At 46.1% G+C, this 21,942-nt stretch overlaps 1 protein-coding gene across 3 annotated transcripts in view; it reads right to left on the reverse strand.

Moving 5' to 3' along the window:
• The window catches only part of IFT43 (intraflagellar transport 43), an 86,573-nt gene that overhangs the window by 63,328 nt on the left and 1,303 nt on the right, over nucleotides 1-21,942 (reverse strand). For 2 of the 3 annotated variants that reach the window (XM_034993236.1, XM_034993237.1), the window contains exon 2: nucleotides 15,531-15,623. In XM_034993236.1, coding sequence (XP_034849127.1) covers nucleotides 15,531-15,614 — 84 coding nt within the window. In that variant the 5' untranslated portion in view covers nucleotides 15,615-15,623. Of the gene's footprint in view, nucleotides 1-15,530; nucleotides 15,624-18,696; nucleotides 18,787-21,942 lie in introns of those variants that run through there. The other variant, XM_034993235.1, reaches the window with a different exon arrangement.

Consider the following 21,942-nt stretch of genomic DNA (forward strand, 5'->3'; position numbering starts at 1 on the left):
GGTGATACCTGAACTGCACCAAGAAACCCAGTAAAAAGCAACTGCTGAAGAGGTAAAAAGAAAAAAAAAAAGCATACACACAAAAAAAATGCTGAGTGGAGATGAGACTTCAGCTATCGCTCCCCGCAGGGGACAGGAATTGGTTTGAGTTCCACCAAGTTAAAGGTATTTGGTACATACCTTGAATTTTCACCACACCTTAGGAGTAAAGACCATGTCCCAGGACTACGGGACTTATTCTAGGACTAAAGGCAAAACCAAAATAGACCTGCCCTAACAAAGCCTAAAACCAAGTCTTCCTAAGTTCAAGGTACTCTGCAAATAATTAAACTGCCTACTAAAACAAAAATCAACACTTTTCAGAGGACAAAACATAATCCTGAGTTTCCACAATGTATTATCCACAAGGTCCTGTGTACAAACAAAAATGATTGGACATGTGAAGAAACATGAAAATGTGACCTACAATCAAAAGAAAAACCAACAAAAACTGACCCCAAGATGACCCAGATATTGGAATAAACAGATAAAAGTTTTAAAGCAGCTATTTTATAAATATGTTCAAGGACTTTAAAGAAAAGATGATCATAATGAATGTACAGATGGGGAATCTAATAGAAGCTAAATAAAAAAAAAAGAAAAGAAAAAAAAAAACAAGTGGGAATTTAGAACTTAAAAGTTCAATATCGGCAATAAAAAGTTTTAGTTTGATGACAGCAGAAGAAATAATCACTGAACCTGAAGAAAGAAAACAGAAAATATCCAGTTTGAAGGGAAAAAAAAGATAATAAAAGATGGGAAAGAAAGTAACAGTGCTTTAGGGAGAAAAAACACAGGACAAACCAAAGGGACAATATCAAGCAGTTTAACACATATGCAGTTGGAATCCCAGGAACAAGGAGAAAGAAAATGGAGCAAAGATGTATTTGAAGAAATAATGGCCTAAAATTTCCCAAATTTGGTGAAAAATACTGACTTACTGATCTAAGAACCTCAGCAAATTTCAAGCAAATCACAGCTAGCTACATCACAGTCACACTGCTGAAAAACAAAGAAGACAAAAAAGAAATCTTTAAAGCGGTGAGAAAGGAGAAAAGATTTACATAAGGGAGAACAATCCTCAGAAACATTGACGGCCAGAGGACAAAGGAATGAGGATCTTTAAAGCACTGAAAGGAAAAAAAATTCTCAATTCTCAAGAACTCAATATGGACAGAAAATATCCTTCAGAAATGAGCATGAAACAAAAATATTTTCGGATCAAGCAAATAGGGAGTGGTTCTTAGCAAACCCGTACTGTAAGAAATGCTAAGGGAAGTTCTTCAAGCTAAAGAGAAATGCTGCCAGATGGAAACCCAGATCTACCAGGAAGAAATGAAGAACAAGAGAAAGGGTAAACATGTGGATGGATATAAAAGACTATCTGTTGTTCTTAACGTGTCTAAATGACAGCTATTTAAAGTGAAGTGACAAATGGTATTGTGGAGTTTCTGAAGTACATAGGTTTAAAGCATGTGACATCACCAGAACAAAGGAATGAGAGGGGTCAAATGGACTTCTACCGCTGCATGGCTCTCACATTTTACATGAAGGGGCATGGTAGTAACTCCATGTAGCCAGGGATGAGTTAAAGATGTATATTCTAACCCCTGGAGCAACCACTAAAATAAAGTATAAAGAACTATACCTAAAAAACCAATGGAGAGATGAAAATGGAATATAGAAGCAATTGGCTAAACAGGCTGACATAATTCTTTATTATACTGGGTAAAGGCATGCGACCAGAAATGTTTCAGTCTATCACCAATGACATTCAGCATCAGTCAGTACCCTTTTCCTGTAAAATATCATTATTAAAAGGATATTTTACTATCATTCTGCTCCTTCTCAGTAATTATTGACATGCTACACAATGAGAAGGAATCTAGCCTAGCTAATGATTTCAATGAGGCTTTCTGATCACAATCTTCCAGTTCCTGACCGACTAGATATTCTCTAGTCACAGCACACCTTTTCTAACTCCTCACCTCTCCTAAATCCTGGCATTCCCCCCTGGATGTCTTTTCTCTGACAGGTCTTTCAAGTAGAGCTTGTTCATTTTTTTAAAACCCCACACACCAGGGCCCCAGCTGAGGCTCACTCCCCAAAGTTCCTCGAGACCATTATTCTTCCAAATTATTATGGAACACTTCTCTAGAAACTCATCTTGTTCAGCTACATCGCCTCTCCTTCCTTCTTCATGTCCGTCACAACTGCAGGGAACACAGACCAGTCCAAAATTAGGGTATTACTGCTCCTCAACCTGTCCCACCATTCTAAGCAAAGTCAATGCTCACATCAACAGTCCATCCAATGCTTAGCCAAAGAGTTCCCTGACTCTTTAAACACCAATGACCTTGCTACTTTTTCCAACATGTCACAACCCAGAACTGCTCCATCCCTGAAATATCTAGTCCCCTCCTTCCCTCCTCATCCAAGAACTTCTTTCTTGGTTTTGCTTCCATCAACCCAGCTCACTCCCAAGGTCCATCACACTATGCTTCACTCCCTGGCCTTTTTACCACATTTCCCCTAGAACCAGCCCAAATCTGGATCAAGTCACCCATATGCCTCCACTCTGTCAATACCCACCCGCTGAGGGTGTTGGGAACCTGTACAACCATGCAAATTAAGGCCTACCAAGCTCATCTTCTGCCTTCCTTCAGCGGGATTCTACTGGCCTCCCAGCTTCGGCGTCACTTTCTTCCAATCTATACTCCATACCTGCATGGACCCCTGGGAGTTACGGAGAGTTCTAGATAGGGAAGGGATGCTAGGTCTCAATCAGGAAGCATTTTGTATGTAAGCATTTCTGGTACACTGCCTAACAAGTTCTCTAAAGAACGGCATCTGAATATCCAGGGCCCTCGTAACTTGGCTATGATTTCTTTTCTCATCATAAATAAGTATTTACTATCATAGTTCATTTTGAACTCATAATTTTGAATTATTTCTCCTGAAGAAGGCCTCCAAACTATGTAAGTCTCAGGGCCCACAAAACCTGGATCCATCTGTGACCAGTGCTTGCCAAAGTGCTCTTCCTAAAATGCAAATTAAAAAAATAATAATAGGGGGCGCCTGGATGGCTCCATCAGTTACGGCTGCCTTCAGCTCGGGTCATGGTCTCAGAGTCCTGGGATCGAGCCCCGTATCGGGCTCTCTGCTCAGCGAGGAGCCTGCTTCTTCCTCTCCCACTCCCCCTGCTTGTGTTCCCTCTCTTGCGGTCTGTCAAATAAATAAAATCTTTAAATAATAATAATAATAATAATAATAATAATAATAATAATAATAGGGGCACCTGGGTGGCTCAGTTGATTAAGCATCTGACTCTTGATTTCAGTTCAGGTTATGATCTCAGGGTTGTGAGGTCGAGCCCCATTGTCAGGCTCCACACTAGGCATGGAGCCTGCTTGGGCTTCTGTCTCTCCCTCTGCCTCTGCCCCCTCATCCCCTGCTCACATGTGCTCTCTCTCTCTCTCTAATAATAATAATAATAATAATAATAACAACAACAACAACAATATTAAAAAGAAAATTTGGTCGTAGTTCTTTTCTGTTTAAAACTCTCATACATTTGCACCTGGAGATCATGAAAGGTCTGTGAGCTACCCAAAGGAATGGGAAGTTTTTCCTATATGTTCTTAGATACCCCAGTTCTGATGCCTCCCACATCTGTTATCACTAGTTTTCAACTTTCTCTCTTAAGCTCCAGACCACATTTTCAACTGTTTACTTGACAGACCCCTTTGAAAATCCTGAAGGCAACTCAAATTCAAAATGCTCTGAACTGAAGTAATGATCCCTTCTTGCCCCCCCACTGCTGAGACTCTTAAATCCTCAGTGTCAAAAACATCAGTATCTATTCAGTCATGTTAGCTACATGTGGGGTGAACTCCAGACCATCCTGCCTCCTGCGTCCAACGGCCAACCTGCTACCACATCCTATCTAGCTTCTCTTAAAAATGTCTCTGCGCGCTGACCTCTTCTCTTCAACCCCTTTGCCAGGTTTAAGTTCACTGTTTCCCAAAGGTACGTATGCTACTATAAAGCAAGACAACTGCAGGTGGTGCGTGGACAGGCCTTTTAAAAACAGCCATGCATTTCATTTTTTCCCCTATCTTACTTAAGTTCAATTAATTAACGTATAGTGTATTAGTAGTTTCAGGGGTAAAATTTAGTGATTCATCAGTCTTATATAACACCCAGTGCTCACGACATCACATGCCCTCCTTACTGCCCATTCCCAGGTACCCCACCCCCCACCCCCCTCTCCTCCAGCAACCCTGTTTGTTTCCTAGAGTTAAGAGTCTCTTATGGTTTGTCTCCCTCTCTGATTTCATCTGATTTTATTTTTCCCTCCCTTCCCCTATGATCCTCTGTTTCGTTTCTTAAATTCCACATGAGTGAAACTATATGATAAATTGTCTTTCTCTGATGGACTTTCAGCATTATACCCACCAGTTCAGTCATGCATTTTAATGTGAAACCTCAGAGACCACCTTATTGCTAAATCCAACAGACCCTGCTCGGGCCCTCTTAGTGCCATCGAACACTCTTGATGGCTCCCTCCTTCCTTACAGTCTTATCTTGGCTTCTGGACACCACAGGTGCCTGCATTTCCCTTCCCCATTCTGGCCAGTCCTCCTCAATTTCTTTTGGTGAGACATTCTTTGGCCATGTGTTCCTTAAACATGGATGTTCCTCAGATTCTGTCCAAGGGCCTCCCCTCTTCTCACGCTATGAACTCTCCCTTACAGAGCTGGGCTTACATGTACCACCTTAATACTAATGACTTCCAAATCTCGAGCTCCAGCTCAGAGCCCAGCCCAGAGCATTCGTACCACACAGCAAAGCTCCCTGGAAATCTCCAGCTAGGGTTCTCATAGGCATCTCAAGCTAACCTGTCCCTAAATTGAACACATCATCCCCCCTTCCACCTGTTCCTCATTCATTGGACAAGTACCTTACTGAGGACCTACAAAGTGACAGGTTCAGGAGGGAGCAGACCAGTCACTTCTGGAGCTTGTGATTAGTGAGGGACAAGGACCTAAATAATTACACAAACAGGGCGCCTGGGTGGCTCAGTCAGTTAAGCATCTGCCTTCGGCTCAGGTCATGATCCCATGGTCCTGGGATCGAGCCCCGCATCGGGCTCCCTGCTCAGCAGAGAGCCTGCTTCCCCGTCTCCTCCTGGCTTGTGCTGTCTCTCCTATCTCTGTCTCTCTCTCTCAAATAAATAAAATCGTTAAAAAATAAATAAATAAATACACAAACATAATTACAAATTGTGGATGAAATGATAGAAAAAGTTAAAAAAAAAAAGAAGTTAAGGAGTATAATAAGGAGAGGTAATGAAAAGGATAGTATTCTTTTTTTTTTTAAAGATTTTATTTATTTATTTGACAGAGAGGGATAGTGAGAGCAGGAACACAAGCAGGGGGAGTGGGAGAGGGAGAAGCAGGCTCCCTGCGGAGCAGGGAGCCTGATGCAGGGCTCAATCCAGGACCCTGGGATCATGACCTGAGCCGAAGGCAGACGCTTAACGACTGAGCCACCCAGGCGCCCCGAAAAGGATAGTATTCTTATTTAAAAAAGAGTGGTATTTGTGCTGAACCCAGTGGAGAAGAGAAGTAGGAGTCAGCCCAGCACAGACCAGGGATGAGTATTCTAGGGATCCACTCCAGTCCAGTCCATTCTACTGAACTATAGTTTTCTAGGGAACTAGAATAAATAGGGAACTTCATAAGCAAAGACTCCATGTGACTACAGCAGGGTGGCAGGTGTGAAATGAGGCTGGAGATGTAGGCAGGTACCAAATCACACAGCTCCAAGGTAAGGATTTAGGAATTTATTTTATTTTATTTATTTATTTATTTATTTTTAGTGAGCTCTACACCCAATGTGGGGCTTGAACTCACGATCCCCAAGATTGAGAGTTGCATGCTTTACTGACTGAGCCAGCCAGGCACCCCTAGGATTTTTTTTTTTTTTAATCCTAAGTGCAATGGGTATCTATTAAAGGGTTTTGAGTATGAAATGAATGATGCACACTTTTATCAGACTGCTCTCGCTGAGCGGCAGGAGGGCAGAAACACAAAAGAAGAGTCCAGTTATAAGGCAACTGCCACAGTTCAGGTAAGTTAAGAGTGGCTTAAACCGGGGTGCCTGGGTGGCTCAGTCGTTAAGCGTCTGCCTTCGGCTTAGGTCATGGTCCCAGGGTCCTGGGATCGAGCCCCGCATCGGGCTCCCCGCTCCGCGGGAAGCCTGCTTCTCCCTCTCCCACTCCCCCTGCTTATGTTCCCTCTCTCACTGTATCTCTCTCTGTCAAATAAATAAAATCTTTAAAAAAAAAAAAGAGTGGCTTAAACCATTTTGCTCATTCTTGATCATTTTTTCCCCTCACAGGATGGTATTTATAGCCATAGATTTCAAGAAACCTTTGCTCTGGGAACCTGGCCCGAATATAAGTCAATTCTCATTACAACAAAAGTATCATTATCATGAAAATCTTCACATACCAGGAAAAAAAAAAAAAAAAAAAAGATCTCTGAACACAGGCCAATACTCTACAATATTCCAAACAGCAGTCACGTCAAATTCTAATGTTACAACAGCATCCGAAGTCTTTTGAGTTGGGTCATGATAAGTGGGTATGACCTGTGTTATTAAATCGCATGTAAGTTCTTTTAGTACCAATTAGGAACGCTGAGCTGAGGGTTCTGATCCTCCCTGAGGCAATGCCAATAGTAAATCTGTCATAGACACCAGCTTGGCTTGTATCACTGATTCATGGACACATATTTTTTATTAAGCACCTCGCATATACTTGTAATAGCAGGATTTGGAATACTTAGTCTCTTATTTTGTGAAATTAAAGGACATTTTCTAAATCCTATCAGATCACGACTAATTCAATGTTCCTTCCGTAACGGGCAGATTTCTCTCCAGGGTTACTAGAATCTATCATACATATGAGAACACTCTATGCTCAGAGGAATCCTCAGAGGAAGCTAAGAATTTTCAGGACATTAATGAAGTGTGAACACTGTAAACCACTGGTCTACTAAGCACCTCCTTATAAAGGATAAGCCAGGAGAGTCACAAGTCAGCAATACTGTACTTGAGCATACCTTTGAGTTTTTCTTGACCAGCAAACACAAACACATATAGTGGAGTGTAATGGCTACGCTGAAGAGTCATCAGTGAAAGGCTAGAAAAACAGGAAAGGTCAGTCTAATACATATATTAATTACGATAATATTGCCAATTATTTCAGCATCATATAAGAAACATTGGCCTCAGATGGTTCATTTGTCAAAAAAGACAAGGCAGCTGGTTTTGGAATATATGGAAATTAGCTCATTGCTTGCAAAAGTAACTTCCAACCACCGCTCCACCGCTGGTAGGGTCAATTGCTCCAGTGACAAGCCCAGCATGCCATGTTCTCTCCCTTACCTCCCTGACTTGGCACAAGCTCATCCCTCCACTTGGGAGAATATTCTCCTCTACCCCTTCCCTGGGCTCACATCTACTCATCCTTAAAGTCTCAGCTCAAGCATGATTTTTTTTTCTAGATAACCTTTCTGGAGGTCCCGCAGAATAAAAGGGGCTCAATGGAGGTGTCCCATATTTTCCTGTGTTCACCGCTACCCGGCACTTACTTCTCTGTGGCCCCCAGATCAAAGTCTGAGAGGACAGGGAACACTGCCAGCTGCAAGCACAAATGCCTGGCATGGAGGAAATTCTCAAACTGGTTTCACAAGTGAATGAATGAATAGATTAACTAATAGGTATTACCTTCTACTTCAAGGTCAATGAAGTCACCAAGGTCACTCTTGCCCTCCTCATTTTCTACCCATATTTCCCCAGAATGATAGAATGATATAAGCCAGCAATTAAAGATTATTCTTTGGAAAGACTGCCAACCTCTAGACAGAGGGTGGGGTTTTGAAAAGAAGACGGAAAGAGACTAGCAGGTAACCGGTCTGTTGCATAGGCAGAAAGGCCTAGAGGAGAGAAATAAAATAGCTCTCAGGTGGCACAAAGAATTCTCACCAAGAGGGCTCCTCATCCGAATGTTTCTGGTCCTAAGGGCTGGCTAGTTCTAAGAAATATGAATATCGTCGTTATCTTGAACAGAACTGCAAACAAACCTAAATGGATGACACTTTCTAATTCCCATGTGACACAAATGACAATAGTTAGCATGTACCCGACACTGTCGGGAGAGCATTATACATTCTCTCATTTAATCTTCCAACAATGCTAACGGTTAGATAGCTACTGCTGTTGTCTCCATGGCATCTGTGGGGATGAGGAACCAGGCTTAGGGTCCCAGTGCCCAGGATATACACCTAGTAATTGGCAGAGCAGGGCTTAAAGATAAAATGGTAATGCTGTCTACTTCTCAGGTTGTGTAGATCAAGAGAACACAGCTACTGTGGGGCACTGGGCTAAACTCTTTACACGTATTTCTCACTTAACCCTGCCCACGGGCCAAAGAGAACCTTCAAGCGCTGTTCAAGCACCACCTTTCAACCCGGGACTCGCAGGAAGTCAGCAAGAGTGACTCTCCCTGCCTTTAGAGAGAGCAAAATGAGTCACAAGTTGTTCCCGTGCATCGTGCTGGGACAATGAAAGGGTTCCAGCCAGTGCTGGAAGAGAATCTAAAGATGCTAGTTCTAAGGGCAAGCTCTACCCTCAGTTGACATTCCCTCCCACACAGTGGCGGCCCTAGGGATGGTGAGCGATGTGCATCGCCCACCCTGAGAGAGAGAGTTCAAAACTGAAGCATGCAAAGCATGACATAAATATGAAGTGTGGAAAACGCATTCCTCACAAACGGTCCTTCATCAAATTCCCTGCATCCCTCCTCGACAACGTTATCAGGAGCATCCTTCAACCTAGCCCATTGGAGAGCGCCTACGAAAAAGGCTGAAAAATGTGACCAATCAGGAAAGTTATTTTTGTGAGAAAGAAGAAAAATGTCACCAAAAAGGGTCAGCAGATAACCCTATTGGGCTGAAAATAGCTGTCCGGTTGGCAGAGCAGTCAGGGAACAGGCAGAGGGCGAGAGACGTCATGCAAAGCACCGAGGGAGCTCCAGCTGAGTGAAGCTGCTGAGGGATGAGGAAATTGGCCTAATTTGGGAACATGAGCCCAACAGCATTGCTCAGATTCCTGCGAGAGAATCTGGCTAACTTTCAGTTCTGCGTCCTAGGAGGAACACTGAAGGGATGGGGGGTGGAGAGAAAGGGAACAGCTGTGACTCAAACATTTCTCCAGACAAGTGGACGAATAAGGGTCATCAAGTGAGAACTTACTCCTGCTCCAGAAGGATTCCAAGGGAGTAACCCAAAAGCTTCTCTGCTCTCTCCAAAAGCCTTTCTCTGCTAGGAGGTCAGTGCATCTACCTATCTAGCAGGAATCACAGAGACTAGACTAGAGTCAGAGACGAACCGAATGACTCTGGACCAGTCATCCAACCTCTCAAAGTCTCAGTGTCTTCATAGCTAAAATGAGGTGAGAGAAGCAACCACTTTAAGAGTTACCATGAGGCTTAACTAGGACCCCACATGCAGTTAACAGAGAGAGAGCAATCGTTCCAACAGAAGCCGAAATTATTATTAAAAGGACAATCTACAAACTAAAAGTTAAGCCACAAAGAGGTCGAGACCCAAGTGAGAAGTGCCCATCCAAAAGACAGGTCAGACCTAGACAGGTTGTGCCCGAGATTACTTTTCGCCAATCCCATTATGTGGTAGTGTAACTTCACGGTAGAAAGTGTCCTGGTCTTGAGGGAAGTGTGTAAGAGCAGAACCATTTGAATCCACAGGAGGTGAAAGCTCAAGCAGAGAAATCCAGTTTAATTCTCAGAGCTGCCCTGACCAGAGAAAGGTACATAGTGCAGACGTGGAACCATCTCAGTAACCATAACACCAACTTGAACTGCCACCTGAACTATGCATCCAGTAATCCAAGCCTGATTTGTGACAGGTGACCCAAAAGCCCAAAAAACAGAAGAGTTCAGTCATAAACTTCTCGATGCTTGCCGTTTCTTGAGAGATTCCTGTGAGCTAAGTGCTAAGCACTTTATCTGTATTACCTAATTTCTTTATGACAACTCTAAAGAAGTAGGTACAACTCTAATCAACTCTGAGCGAAACTACACGAAGAGCTCATCTTTCAGGTTACTCAGTACAATCAGACAGTTGAAGTTCTTCCAAATTATTTGAAATTTACTGAATGACCAGGCAAATCAAGAGACATTCCCTCTCCTCTCAGAGAGAGAGGAAGCGTTTAACCACCTGGACTGAGCCACAGGTAGAGGCAGAAAGCCCCGTGAGGCTACAAAGAAAATGGGCAGAAGGAAAAGATCCAGAAGAGTTGACAAGGGCAACTCAATCAGGTATCCTGGAATTTCAGGGCATATAATGTTTCACTGATCTCTACACAACTTTAAATTAGAACTCTGAAGAGGAATGTGGATTTTTTTGTTGTTATTACTAAAAATAATTCTTGGGCGCCTGGGTGGCTCAGTTGGTTGGGCGACTGCCTTCGGCTCAGGTCATGATCCCAGGGTCCTGGGATCGAGTCCTGCATTGGGCTCCCTGCTCTGCAGGGAGGCTGCTTCTCCCTCTCCCACTCCCCCTGCTTGTGTTCCCTCTCTCGCTGTGTCTCTCTCTGTCAAATAAATAAATAAAATCTTTAAAATAAAAAATAAAAATAAATAAAAATAAAAATAATTCTTTCCTGTCATACCCAAATCTGTGAAAAAAATCTGTGTATGAGTTCTATTTTTTAAAAAAATTATGACACGTCGGTTGCAAACTGCCTACTCAACAGCCATTCTCCCTCACCAAAACCCCAATATTATGGCTATGACAACGAGGTCTCTGGCTACTGTTTCCTCATAAGGAACAAACTTAGTGGACACGCACCTTGAACTCTTCAACTATGGCCCCTCTCCCTACCTAGAATGCAGATCTGATCCTTGTGGAACAACCAGCCATCTTACAACTATGGCAGCAAGTCACAAGCTCCAGATGGCAGAGGAGGAGGCTAGAAGGGGCCAGGGTAATGCAGGATATTGCCCAGTGACGGCACCTGCTTACTCTGCCCTCCACTGGATTTCCTGCTGTTAGAAAAATCATGCCTGGGAGCACCTGGGCGGCACATTCGGTTAAGCATCCAACTCTGGGTTTTGGCTCAGGTCATGATCTCGGCGTCCTAGGATCGAGCCTGGGCAGCAGGCCCCACACTCAGCGCAGATTCCGCTTGGGATTCTCTCTCCCCTCTCCCTCTGTCCCTCCCCTTGCTCTCTCTCTCTCTGAAATAAATAAATCTTTTTAAAAAATTGTGCCTGCTTGATTCAAAAACTGGGATCAAATTTCTGATGCGTGTGGCCAAATTCAATACTATAGATACATGAGGATGCCTGAAAATCAATCCATCCTCAAAGACCAGGAGTTCTAAACTTAAATGGAAATAGGAGAAGGCAGATCAAATGTGAGTCAATCTGACAGGTGTATGAAAGGAAGGCGTGGCAAACTGCACCAGGTAGGCCTCATGTAAGCAAGCCCCATTACCAGTTCCACCCAGCTCCGGCCAACGGGCACCCTGGGAGTGTGGGGGGGGGGGGGTGCCAGCCCAGCATTCCCACTGTGCCAGAACTTCTGATTTTAAAGAGAAGCCCAGAATTGGGATTTTCACATCAAGTTTCCTAATTTATAAATAACAACCGAATTTTAGAAGTTTTAACTCTATGTGGATCAAACAAGACATCACTACAGGCAACATTCAACCTGAAGGCTACCAGTTTTCAACCTTAGTAGAGAGGGTTAAGGCAAAATAAAAAGACCATCCAAGTTCTACAGAAGTAATAACGATCAGCAACATACTGGGCACTATGTGCCAGGCTGTGTGAAGGGCTTTACATCGATTATCTCATTTTTTCTTTTTAGCCACCCTATGGAGTATGCGATATTACTATCCCTGCCTTACCCATGAGGAAACTGAGGCTGAGTGAGGTGAGGCTGTACTGCTCCTGGGGCCCCTGGGTGGCGCAGTCAGTTAGGCGTCCGGCTCTTGGTTTTGGCTCAGGTCATGATCTCAGGGTTGTGAGATCGACCACGTGGGGCTCCATGCTCAGCGGGGAGTCTGCTCGAGATTCTCTCTCTCCCTCTGCCCCCGCCCTGCTCCCACTCATCACATAAATAAATAAAATCTTGGGGGAAAAAAAAAAAAAGAAGGCGTGGATAAAAGAGGTTAAATAACTTGCTGAGTCCTAGCGTTCATGTGTAGCAGAGTCAGGATTTCAACCCAGGACTGTGCTCTTACCCATTCTTCATAAAGAATGCCCCCTGCGCCCAGGAGGCACAAACACTGCTTTGGATCACTACTAGTCTACCTATGGGTAAATGAGTCAGAGCTCTCCAAGAGACCTCCAAGTCAGTTTGACAGGAGACCCCGGCTCACGTCCTCCTACGTGGCTGCCCTTCAGTAAAAAAGGCAAAGCACTGTCCAGTCCTCGTCTATTAGCAAGTTTCCTGAAGGAACGCACGTGTGTGTAGTGTTGTCAAATGCATCTCTCTCTTAATCCCCACAGCAACCCAGTGGCACTGTTACCACGACCTGACAGACAGTGAAACGGAGGATTAGAGAGATTAGCGGACTTGTTCAAGATCCAGGCAGTTAGCAGAGCCGGGTCTCCAGCCCCGGTTATCTGGTGCCAGGCCCTGTGTTCTTTCTACTCAAGCACACTGCCTCTGTGCTTCCTCCAGCAGAGCGCCCAACTCCACCACCTCGCCTCCAACCAAACATTCCTACTTAACTCTACAGTCAATCCAGGATGTCTGACAGCCCCCAGGTGCCATGTTTACGTTTTCAGCGATAGCTTCATCCTAGAATCTAGTCAGCCAGGGAACAAAAATAAATACGTCAGGTCATACACTCAGAATTGGAATGTAAATGGGCACACACAAAAGTCTCAGGATCTAATTTTACAAAGAAACAGCCAGAAAGTTCCACACGGCACAGGGAGCACCTGCCCCCGGGGGAGGCTGCCCACACTGCTTTAAACCTCAGTCAACCCAGGGAGAGAAGGAATCCTGGAATTCTGACCAGCATGTCATTGCCAGAGGCACCAGCTGGGTGAAGAACAGAATGACTTTTCCTCATGTTCTCCCAGAAAAATGCTAAGGCCCAGAGGTAAATGTCCCTGGGGAATCATCCTTCCAGAAAGGATGAACCCTGAAAAGTTCATCACAGTCTGTGCCTTTGAAGTTAGCCACTCACAGTCCTGACTCTCACCTGGGAGCCAAGGGGAAAGCGATGGGGGGGTGAACAATGCCTACTGACCCCAGCCTAGAAGCAGATTTGGTGTGGGGGTTACACAGAGCCTCAAGGCCATCAGGTCATTCCAGGATATTCTGGCCCACCACAGGCCCATCACCTAACCACTACAGGTGGCTAGAACCTGCTTCACAATTAAGCAGACATGTGACTGGTCTTTCTGGCTGCCAGTGATCACAGGAGTAAAAGCTCCATTATGGCAGGAAATTTTATCTCTTTTGTTCACTGAAATATGCCAACCCTCTGCAAAGGTGCCCGACACATAATAAACTTTAATAACTATTTGTTGAAGAAATGAATAAATGATTTGCTATTGGGATGGATCTTCCTAGACCCACAGTCTAAAGTGGCCAGAGGTCAAGAGGAGAGTCCATTAACCCAGTCATCTGCTTGCCCGTTTTCTCTTAGCTGACATACACTACTGCAGTTCAAGGTCCCTCCGACCCGGGGTTGGGTATGATATGTGTTCTCTCACCATCTTCCTCCATTATACCACCGCCCCCTTCCCTGGGCCTCCAGTGCACCACTCTATCTATGTACCCACCCCCCCATCCTGCAATACTCCTCCTCAGCCTGTGACGGCCCTCATAACACACGGTGTACCTCACTGGTCCCCCCAACAACCCTGCACTGTCCACCTCATGCCTGTGCTGGGCATAGTGAGTGACACCCGGCCTTCCAAAGCTCCCACCTTATGAGGGGGCCAGTCATGGAAACGATGAGAATATAACGTAGTAAGCACCATAATGCAAGTGCTGTGGCCAAACTCACAAACTGACCACCCTCAGGCCTATGATGTTTTCATTGTTATAATTAATTGCCAACCTATAGAAATGTGCTGCTTTCTCACAAAATTTTCGACTGTCAGCATCTCGCGGAAAATCAGAGGATCTGGCAATACTGGGCCTGTAGTCCCCACAGCATCAGTCAGCTTCAGCTAGGCAGCAGTTTCCTCTTTACAGGGAACATGTGGCCTCTGGTTCCCACAACCCGTCTCCCCCGTCTCCCTACAGTCTCCAGCCAACGAGGCCACGGGCCAGCCACCAGTTCCTCTGTACTGGAATGACTGTTACCTTAGAGTAATGATACTCTGTACCCACAATTCTACGGGAAGTGAGAAAGTAAAAGATAAATCGAAAGGGCCATGTGGACTGCTCACAGAAATGCTGGAGAACTTGCTTCCCAGGAAAGTGAAGAATATTCCTACATACGTGATACTGTAAGTAAGTGTGCCTGTGTCTTGTCCCTGGCGTGCTTTGCTCATGCACCTGCCTAGCTCGTTAGGCTTCTCAGTGTAGATCCCCTCATCGATTTTAAACCTACTATGGCCAATGAATTAGGTAACTGAGACGGCAGGTTTCCTGCTGGGTGGGAAGTCACTGTCTAGTGGGGCCAGACAGATACATACAAAGACATTTCGCATACAGTGTGAGAACATACAGAAGTCCTATAATAGGTAGTATGGGCACCGAAAAGAAGGAGCCCTAAGCTGGCCTGGGGAAGTTAGGAAGAGCTCACAGAGGGATCATCCCGAAATGGATTCTTGAAAAGAGCAAAGTTTATTCAAGTGGACAGCGGAAGATGCAAAGGGGCTCTGAGTGAACTGCCAAAAATAGTGCCCTGGTATGAAAAGTGTTGCTCATCGGGATTACCCACCCTCCACGGAGCAGCTGGATAAATTCCCACAGTTCCAGGCCACTCAGAAAAGTTTCCAGGAAAGTAAGGCCAGCACTAATCCCCTTCCTGCCCGAGAACTGTAGCAAGTGCAGGTCACCACTGAGAGCAAACGTCCAGTTGTGTAATCCAACCTTACGTCACCAGCAGGGCTCACTGGCATTGATTCGGCAGAAATAAAAACCTGGATTTCCACCGGATTTTGAAACTTCCCGGTCCCCTGCTTCAGCGAACTTAAGAATATTCTTCACTGAGAATATAAAGCAATACACAGAAACTACTCTGGCATCAAAGAAAAAACGTTCTGCTTTCACTTCTTGCTAATAGGACAAATGCCAAGGAAGGGAATTTCCAAATCAAGATAGGACGAAGGGCTGACATTGGAGAGAAGAAATATGAAATACCAAATCCTTGCTCTTTAAGTAATTACTAACTTTTAGAAAGCATTTTTTTTTAACACCCACCTCTCCAGTCAGAATTGAAGAAGAGTTCTTGCTACTGAGATGATTCTCGACTTGAGCTGACTCCTGTTGAGCTCGGCGACCCATCTTGGGTCCCTGTAAAGAGAGATGAGGAACGCTGCTGACCCAAACATCTTTGAGCCACTATGAGGACGAGAATTCTGGGATGGTAAGCAAGGGCAGGATTTATGATGACATGGTAGAGGATGGGATTTGAGTAACTTGAACGTATGTTTTCAAAAATGTTTCACACACTTAAAACAAAGTACCTGAGGCCATTTCTATTCGAGAGGAAAACACAAAATTCCTGGATTAATGATCATAGGTTTCTCTTTTAACTGCCACAGATCTTTCCTACCCAAAGAAATGCACACAGACACTCCTCTAGAATGAACAGCGACCTCATGCCAAAGCTCAGGGAAGAAGGTGGTAAAGGCTCTCATGTTCCTATGCAGGATTCTAGAAAGGCCTCATTTCAAAGCTGCAGCTTGGCATGAAATTGTTATCAAAAAGACTTTGGGGTGGGTGCCTGGGTGGCTCAGTCGTTAAGCGTCTGCCTTCGGCTCAGGTCATGATCCCAGGGTCCTGGGATCGAGTCCCACATCGGGCTCCCTGCTCAGCAGGAAGCCCGCTTCTCCCTCTCCCACTCCCCCTGCTTGTGTTCCTGCTCTCGCTATCTCTCTGTCAAATAAATAAATAAAATCTTAAAAAAAAAAAAGACTTTGGGGAAAGAACTCCTAAGTTCCATGGCAACTAGCACCAGAGATGTAAATACAGGTAGCATTTGCTTTGACGTCAGTGGAGCATGCGACTCTTGATCTCAGGCCCCACATTGGGTATGATATGGATTTGCGCTTCTAGACAGTAAAGGGAATCTCTTACAAGAATTTTGAGACATCAGCTTCGGAAATCAGAACACTTTAAATTCTGAGTCAGCAAATGAACCATCTGCAGGTGTTTCCCAAAGCCTTCCTGGGGTGGAGGCTCTGTGTCTCAAATGCTTCCCAGCACAGAAATAAAACTTTATTTAGGCAGACTAGTGGATGTTGAAATATTTATATTATCATTTGTTGGCTTTTCTAAAACCAGCATTAATATAAACATTTTTAGATCTCATCTGATGTGGCTTCACTGGATTCTCACAGTAACAGGGACTAGGACTGATGCGATTTCACAAGCACGGAAAGTGAGGCCCAGGAAGGCAAGTAAGTGGCGGACATCAATTGAAAAGCAAAACCTTTTTCCGTCTTCGGATCCTCAGTTCTTTCCCCTATCCCATGCTGGAGTTTCAGTTTTCAGATGTTCTAAGAACTGCCTGCACCAAACAACTGAGAGGGGTTACATGGGGGTTGTATAAAAACCCCTAGGACCTGTTTACATTTCAAATTCTAATCAGATGATGGAAACAATCTTTCTGATCAGCAGCTCATTTTCTTTCCAAGGCAGACAACTCCGCCCCTCTGCCTATCACTGCCCTTTCCCACTTGTCCTATAGCATTTGGTATCTGAACATGGCGTACTGCTCGCCGTGCTTGTGCTAAAACAAAAATTCAATGATCTTGTCTCTAAATGCGGTTTCCGGGGGGTTTCTCTAGTAACTGTTAAGTATGTTAAAGGCTTTAGGCCTATTGAAGACCTTGCATAAATCCACGGAAATGACTGGTAGAAAAACTACTTTACTATATTTAAATGTACATATATTTTAAGTGGATAGTCTTATTGTCCATCTTCCCCCGCTGATTGTAAGCCCCCTGACGACAAGGACTTTGCTTGTGGCTGTTGTTTTTTAAGATTTTATTTTCTAAAGTAATCTCTACACCCAATGTGGGGCCTGAGATCAAGAGTTGCATGCTCCACCAACTGAGCCAGCCGGGTGCCCTGTGTTGTTGTTGTTGTCTCACTGCTATATGGCCAGCCCCTAACCCAATGCCTGATACACAGTGGGGGCTCAATAAATATTTGTTTAAAGAATGAATGTATAACTACATTTACATTCCCAGGGTCTAAACAAGTTCACATATCAGAAAGACCCGGTGACCTAATATTCTCTTTGGTCAGTCAAACAACCTGCATTGTAGACCAACTGTTCTTGCTCCCTGAGAGGTGCTCCTCTCTGGTACCCTGGAGGACACCTGATGCTATTAGGGCCCTTCAAAACACTTAGAGATTCCAGAGCAGAAACTAAAGACCTGCTGTGTTGCCCCAGTCTTCTAGGGACCATGATCTTGACTAATTTCAAAGGTAAAAAGGCTTGATGGGACTGTGATGGAGTTAAGAAACAACACCGAACTTGGGTCTTGAATCTAGATCAGTGATTTACTGACTATATACATAACTGGGTAAATGAGCCTCAGAAGCCACAGCAGCTGACTTCTTTTAATAACTTATCGTGTGACAGGCACTGTATCAAATGCTTCCCATGCGTTACTACATTTCATCTTCATGGCAGCACTTTGAAGTAGGTATCAACATCTCCATTCTAGAGATAAGGAAACCGAAGTTGGGGAGGGTTTCTTTGTTTTTAATTTTTTAGAGTTGACTATAGTTGACACACAATGCTAACTTTTTTTAACCCAGTAAGCAGCTTCATACTCCATTTGACCTCCGGGCCCCCAGCACCTAGCCACTCCTCCACGTTAGAACTCCTAAATCATAAAACTGAGGTAACGCCCACCTCCTCGTGGGAACTCCGGGCAAGAGAAGGCCCTTCCAGGCTGCCTGAAGTCTTTACATGAACTTCTGGCATGAGAAGTCTCAAGGAAAAAGCCCTGGGATGGGTGCAAGCGCGACCCTGGCCCAGGGCGCCTCCAGTCACTCTCAGTTATGCCCGCTCTAGGGGAGTTAGCACTCGTGGCTCCAGAAAGCGGAGCCTGGCTGGGAAATTTCCCACCGGTCCCAGAGGCTGGCAGAGGCAGGATCTGTTTTTCTGCTTTCCGAGAATTTTAAAGAAAGCAAACCCCAGGCCAGTAGCGGCGGAGCCCACCGCAGCCCCGGGGGCGGGGCGGCTGAGGCCGCCTCTTCCCCGGCCTCACCCCCGCGCGGCTCCGCGCCCGCCCGCTCCGGCCACTTGGGACAGGCCAGGCCGAGGCGCCGCCGGGAAGCCGGGCCGGCTAGGTCGCCCCTCTGCACCCGCCCAATCCTAGCCCCAAGCCCCCAAGTCGGTCCTCACGGAGGTGGCCGAGCCGCGGCGCCGCTCCTCGCCTAGGTCCAGCACGTCCTCCATCTCCGCGGCCGCCTGACGTCATTTCCTGGAAACCAAGCGGCCCAGCCGCGTCCCTGACGACGGCTCCGCCCTTTCATCTCAATATTTAAAGGATCCGCCGCATTATTCCTGGATTCTGTGTGCCACCTTTGAATTTAAACCAAAACTTTCCTAAACTGCCTTGCCTGACTTCTGGAAGAAACCCCCAGCTATCAAATCCCGCTAAGGCCGCTCCTATGGGACAGTGAAAAGAATGTTAGTCTTTAAGAACTGTCTAGATGTGTAGCTCTGTTTAAATATATGTTATTAAGTACAAAGCACTACTACTAATAGTAGTGATTAAATCGATCCCTCTTATTTATATAGCCCTTTACAATGAATAAAGGACTTTCACAGTTATTATCTCACGGGAAGGGTATAATAACCTTATGTGAAAAACAAGGTAAGTCTATTATCTCCATCTGACAGATAAGAAAACAGGCTCACGGGAGGGTAGAGTGGTCAGGTGCAAATAAACAGTTTCTAATGGAACATGCAATATACATGATCTCTGCCTTCAAGAAGTTTACAGAGAAGCCGAACCAAGACGTCAAATACCTAAGTAGTGACAACATTCAAAAGTCAAGTAATCCCTCCAACAACCCACAAAGTGAGCATCAGAGATATCTCTATTCAAAAATTGAGGACCCTCAGGTGCAAAGAGGTGGCTTGAGGGAAATCATCTGAGTGCCAAGCAGCAGAGCCTGATGCCTTTTTGGATACCAGATCTTGTAAGAGTATTTTTCTCCTCCACATACTCCTGGGTGCCAACCGTACTCCTAGGCCAGCAGAGGAAGATGTCCCTCAAATTCCCAGCCTACTGGGACGAGTTGAGTCTGCATTGACTCTCCATGTAAGATCCCCAAGTCAACACCACTGGCCAGGTCCCTGGTACTGGTCAGCTAAGCCCCCCAGAAGACGGCCGCATGGTCCTGAAAGTGAACAATATCCCCAATATCAGGCTAGGGGTAAGGCCTAGATGACCACTGCTAAAAAGTAAAGACTTGAAAGTGGGAGTTGCACCCCCTAAAACTGGATTGCAAGCATTTCTTAAATACCCAATAAATCACTCAGTTCAACCAGTCATCCACACATGTTCACTGGGTAGGGCTGTGTGTTAGCATGTCTTGTGACAGCAACAGCCGTGCTTGGATGTCAGAAGAGTTGAGGTCTCATCCTAGCTCTGCTGATAACTACCTGTGCAGCCAGGCAGAGCCCTCTCTGGACCTCAGTCTCCTCCCTTGTAATTGCTCTTAGAGATTACCCCTAAGATCTGATTTGCACTGAGAATACCCAGTTAGATTTTCATCCGAAGAAGCATTCGTTGCCAAAATCCAAGACAGATGAAATACAGGCTCCCGTGAATCCTTTGTTTTCTTCTTCCTTGGCACTAGATGAGGAAGAAGGGATTCATCTTTGGATTTTTCCATTTGGTGTGAGCCCATGGCTACACTACCACCACCTTACTGCCAGTTTTCAAACCTTAACTCCCCCTTCTTCCCTGACTTCCTGAAAGCAAAAGGTGCTTGGTGCTCAGTCTGAGCAGAAAGAAGCCCTAGGACAGTGCTTCCGGACCTTGCTGAACACCTGACTCACCTGTGGGGTTTGTTAAAAATACACGTGCCAGGGCCCCATCCCTGGAGACTGATTTGGCAGAGGTGGAGTCCAGAAGGATATAACTTGAGTAATTTTCCTCCCATCTTACAAGTGTTTGCTTAAAGGCCTCAGTAAGGTCTTCTCTGTCACCTTATTTTAAGTTTCAACAGTCCCAACCTAGGCACTCCCTAATCTACCTCCCTGCTTTATTTTCCACCATGGTGCTTATCTTTCATCATCATACCTAATTCTTCCGTTTATTGCCACTTCCACACCCCTCCTCCCCCCACCCCCAATGTAAACTCCCTTAAGGGCAAGGGTTTTGTTTGTTAGTTTGTTTTGTTCAGGGCTGCATCCACAGAGCCCAGAACAGTGCCTGGCATACAGTGAACGTCAAAGTATTTTTCAAATGATGGCTGAATTTCAGAGGCGGCATTGCATAGGAAAATGCATAGACTGTGGCAATAGATTTCCTGGGTGCAAATCTCAGTGTTGACACCTACCAACTATATGTTCTAGGTAAGTTACTTTTAAGCTTTCTACACCTAGATTTCTTCATGTTATTCAAATGACAACAATGCCTACCCAAACTAGAGAGCCTGAGTTAAATATCGCCTCCACCACCCATGAGAGGGTGGCCTTAAAAAAAAAAAAAAATCGCTCTGTGCCTCAGTTTCCTCAATTGTAGACCGATCAACCACTGTTCTGGGGATTCAGTGAACATCCCAGCGGCCTAGGAGCCAGAGGCAGGAAGCAGACCTCACAGGAAGGGTCCAGGAAGGCTGGGTGAGGCGCGGCGTAGTGGCGGGGAGCAGCACGGATTCGCAGGAAAGTGACCGATTCAGGGGCAAGTCCTGTGTTGCCGGGAAGCAACGTGCCTTGCCCTCTCTGAGCTTCTCGTGGGAAAAGACGTAGAAGCTTAGGCGGAGAAGAGGAACGAGAGCGAGCCGAGAGAAAACTTCCCCTCACCCATCTGGGAAATGGGCTGGGGCCAACTGCTGACTTTGCGCTCGCTGGCGCAGCTCCCTGCGGAACCCTCGGCGGGGAGGGAGGCTGCGAACGTCTGGAGGACATTTCTGCGAGAGCGGCTGCCGAGCAGGGCCCCGGGAAGAGAGAGGTGCACTTGTGCGCACGTCGGGCCGAGAGGGAGCCCGTCCCCCCAGGCTCCGGTGTCGCTTCCCTCGCCCTCTCCCGCGGCCCCGCTCCCCCAGCCCCCAGCCCCACCCCCAGCCCTCCCCGGAGTCCCGGCCCCGGCCCGCCGCGCTCCTTCACTGGCGCCCTCGCCTCGCCAGGGGGCACCCTCGATCTGCCGGAAAACGCCACCATTTTCAATGGCCCTGGAGCATCTCCAAGCTTCAGCCGGCCGCCCGACTCCAGGCTTGTCGGGGAAGAATCGGGGCCAGGGTCGCCGCGGAGCCGTGCCCACCTCCGACCCCGCTCCCCGGCCGGGCGTCGCCCCCCCACCCCCGAGGGTGGGCACGGCTGCCCCTGCTCCGGCCCCGCGCGCGCCCCTGCCCCCTGCCCCGCGCCCCTGCCCCGCGGGCCGCCGGGCCCGGGGGCGGCCCGGACCGGGGGTGG

The sequence above is a fragment of the Mirounga leonina genome, unplaced genomic scaffold (assembly GCF_011800145.1).
Source record: "Mirounga leonina isolate KUSES-001 unplaced genomic scaffold, KU_Mleo_1.0 Mir_82, whole genome shotgun sequence".
NCBI classification, from domain to species: Eukaryota; Metazoa; Chordata; class Mammalia; order Carnivora; family Phocidae; genus Mirounga; species Mirounga leonina.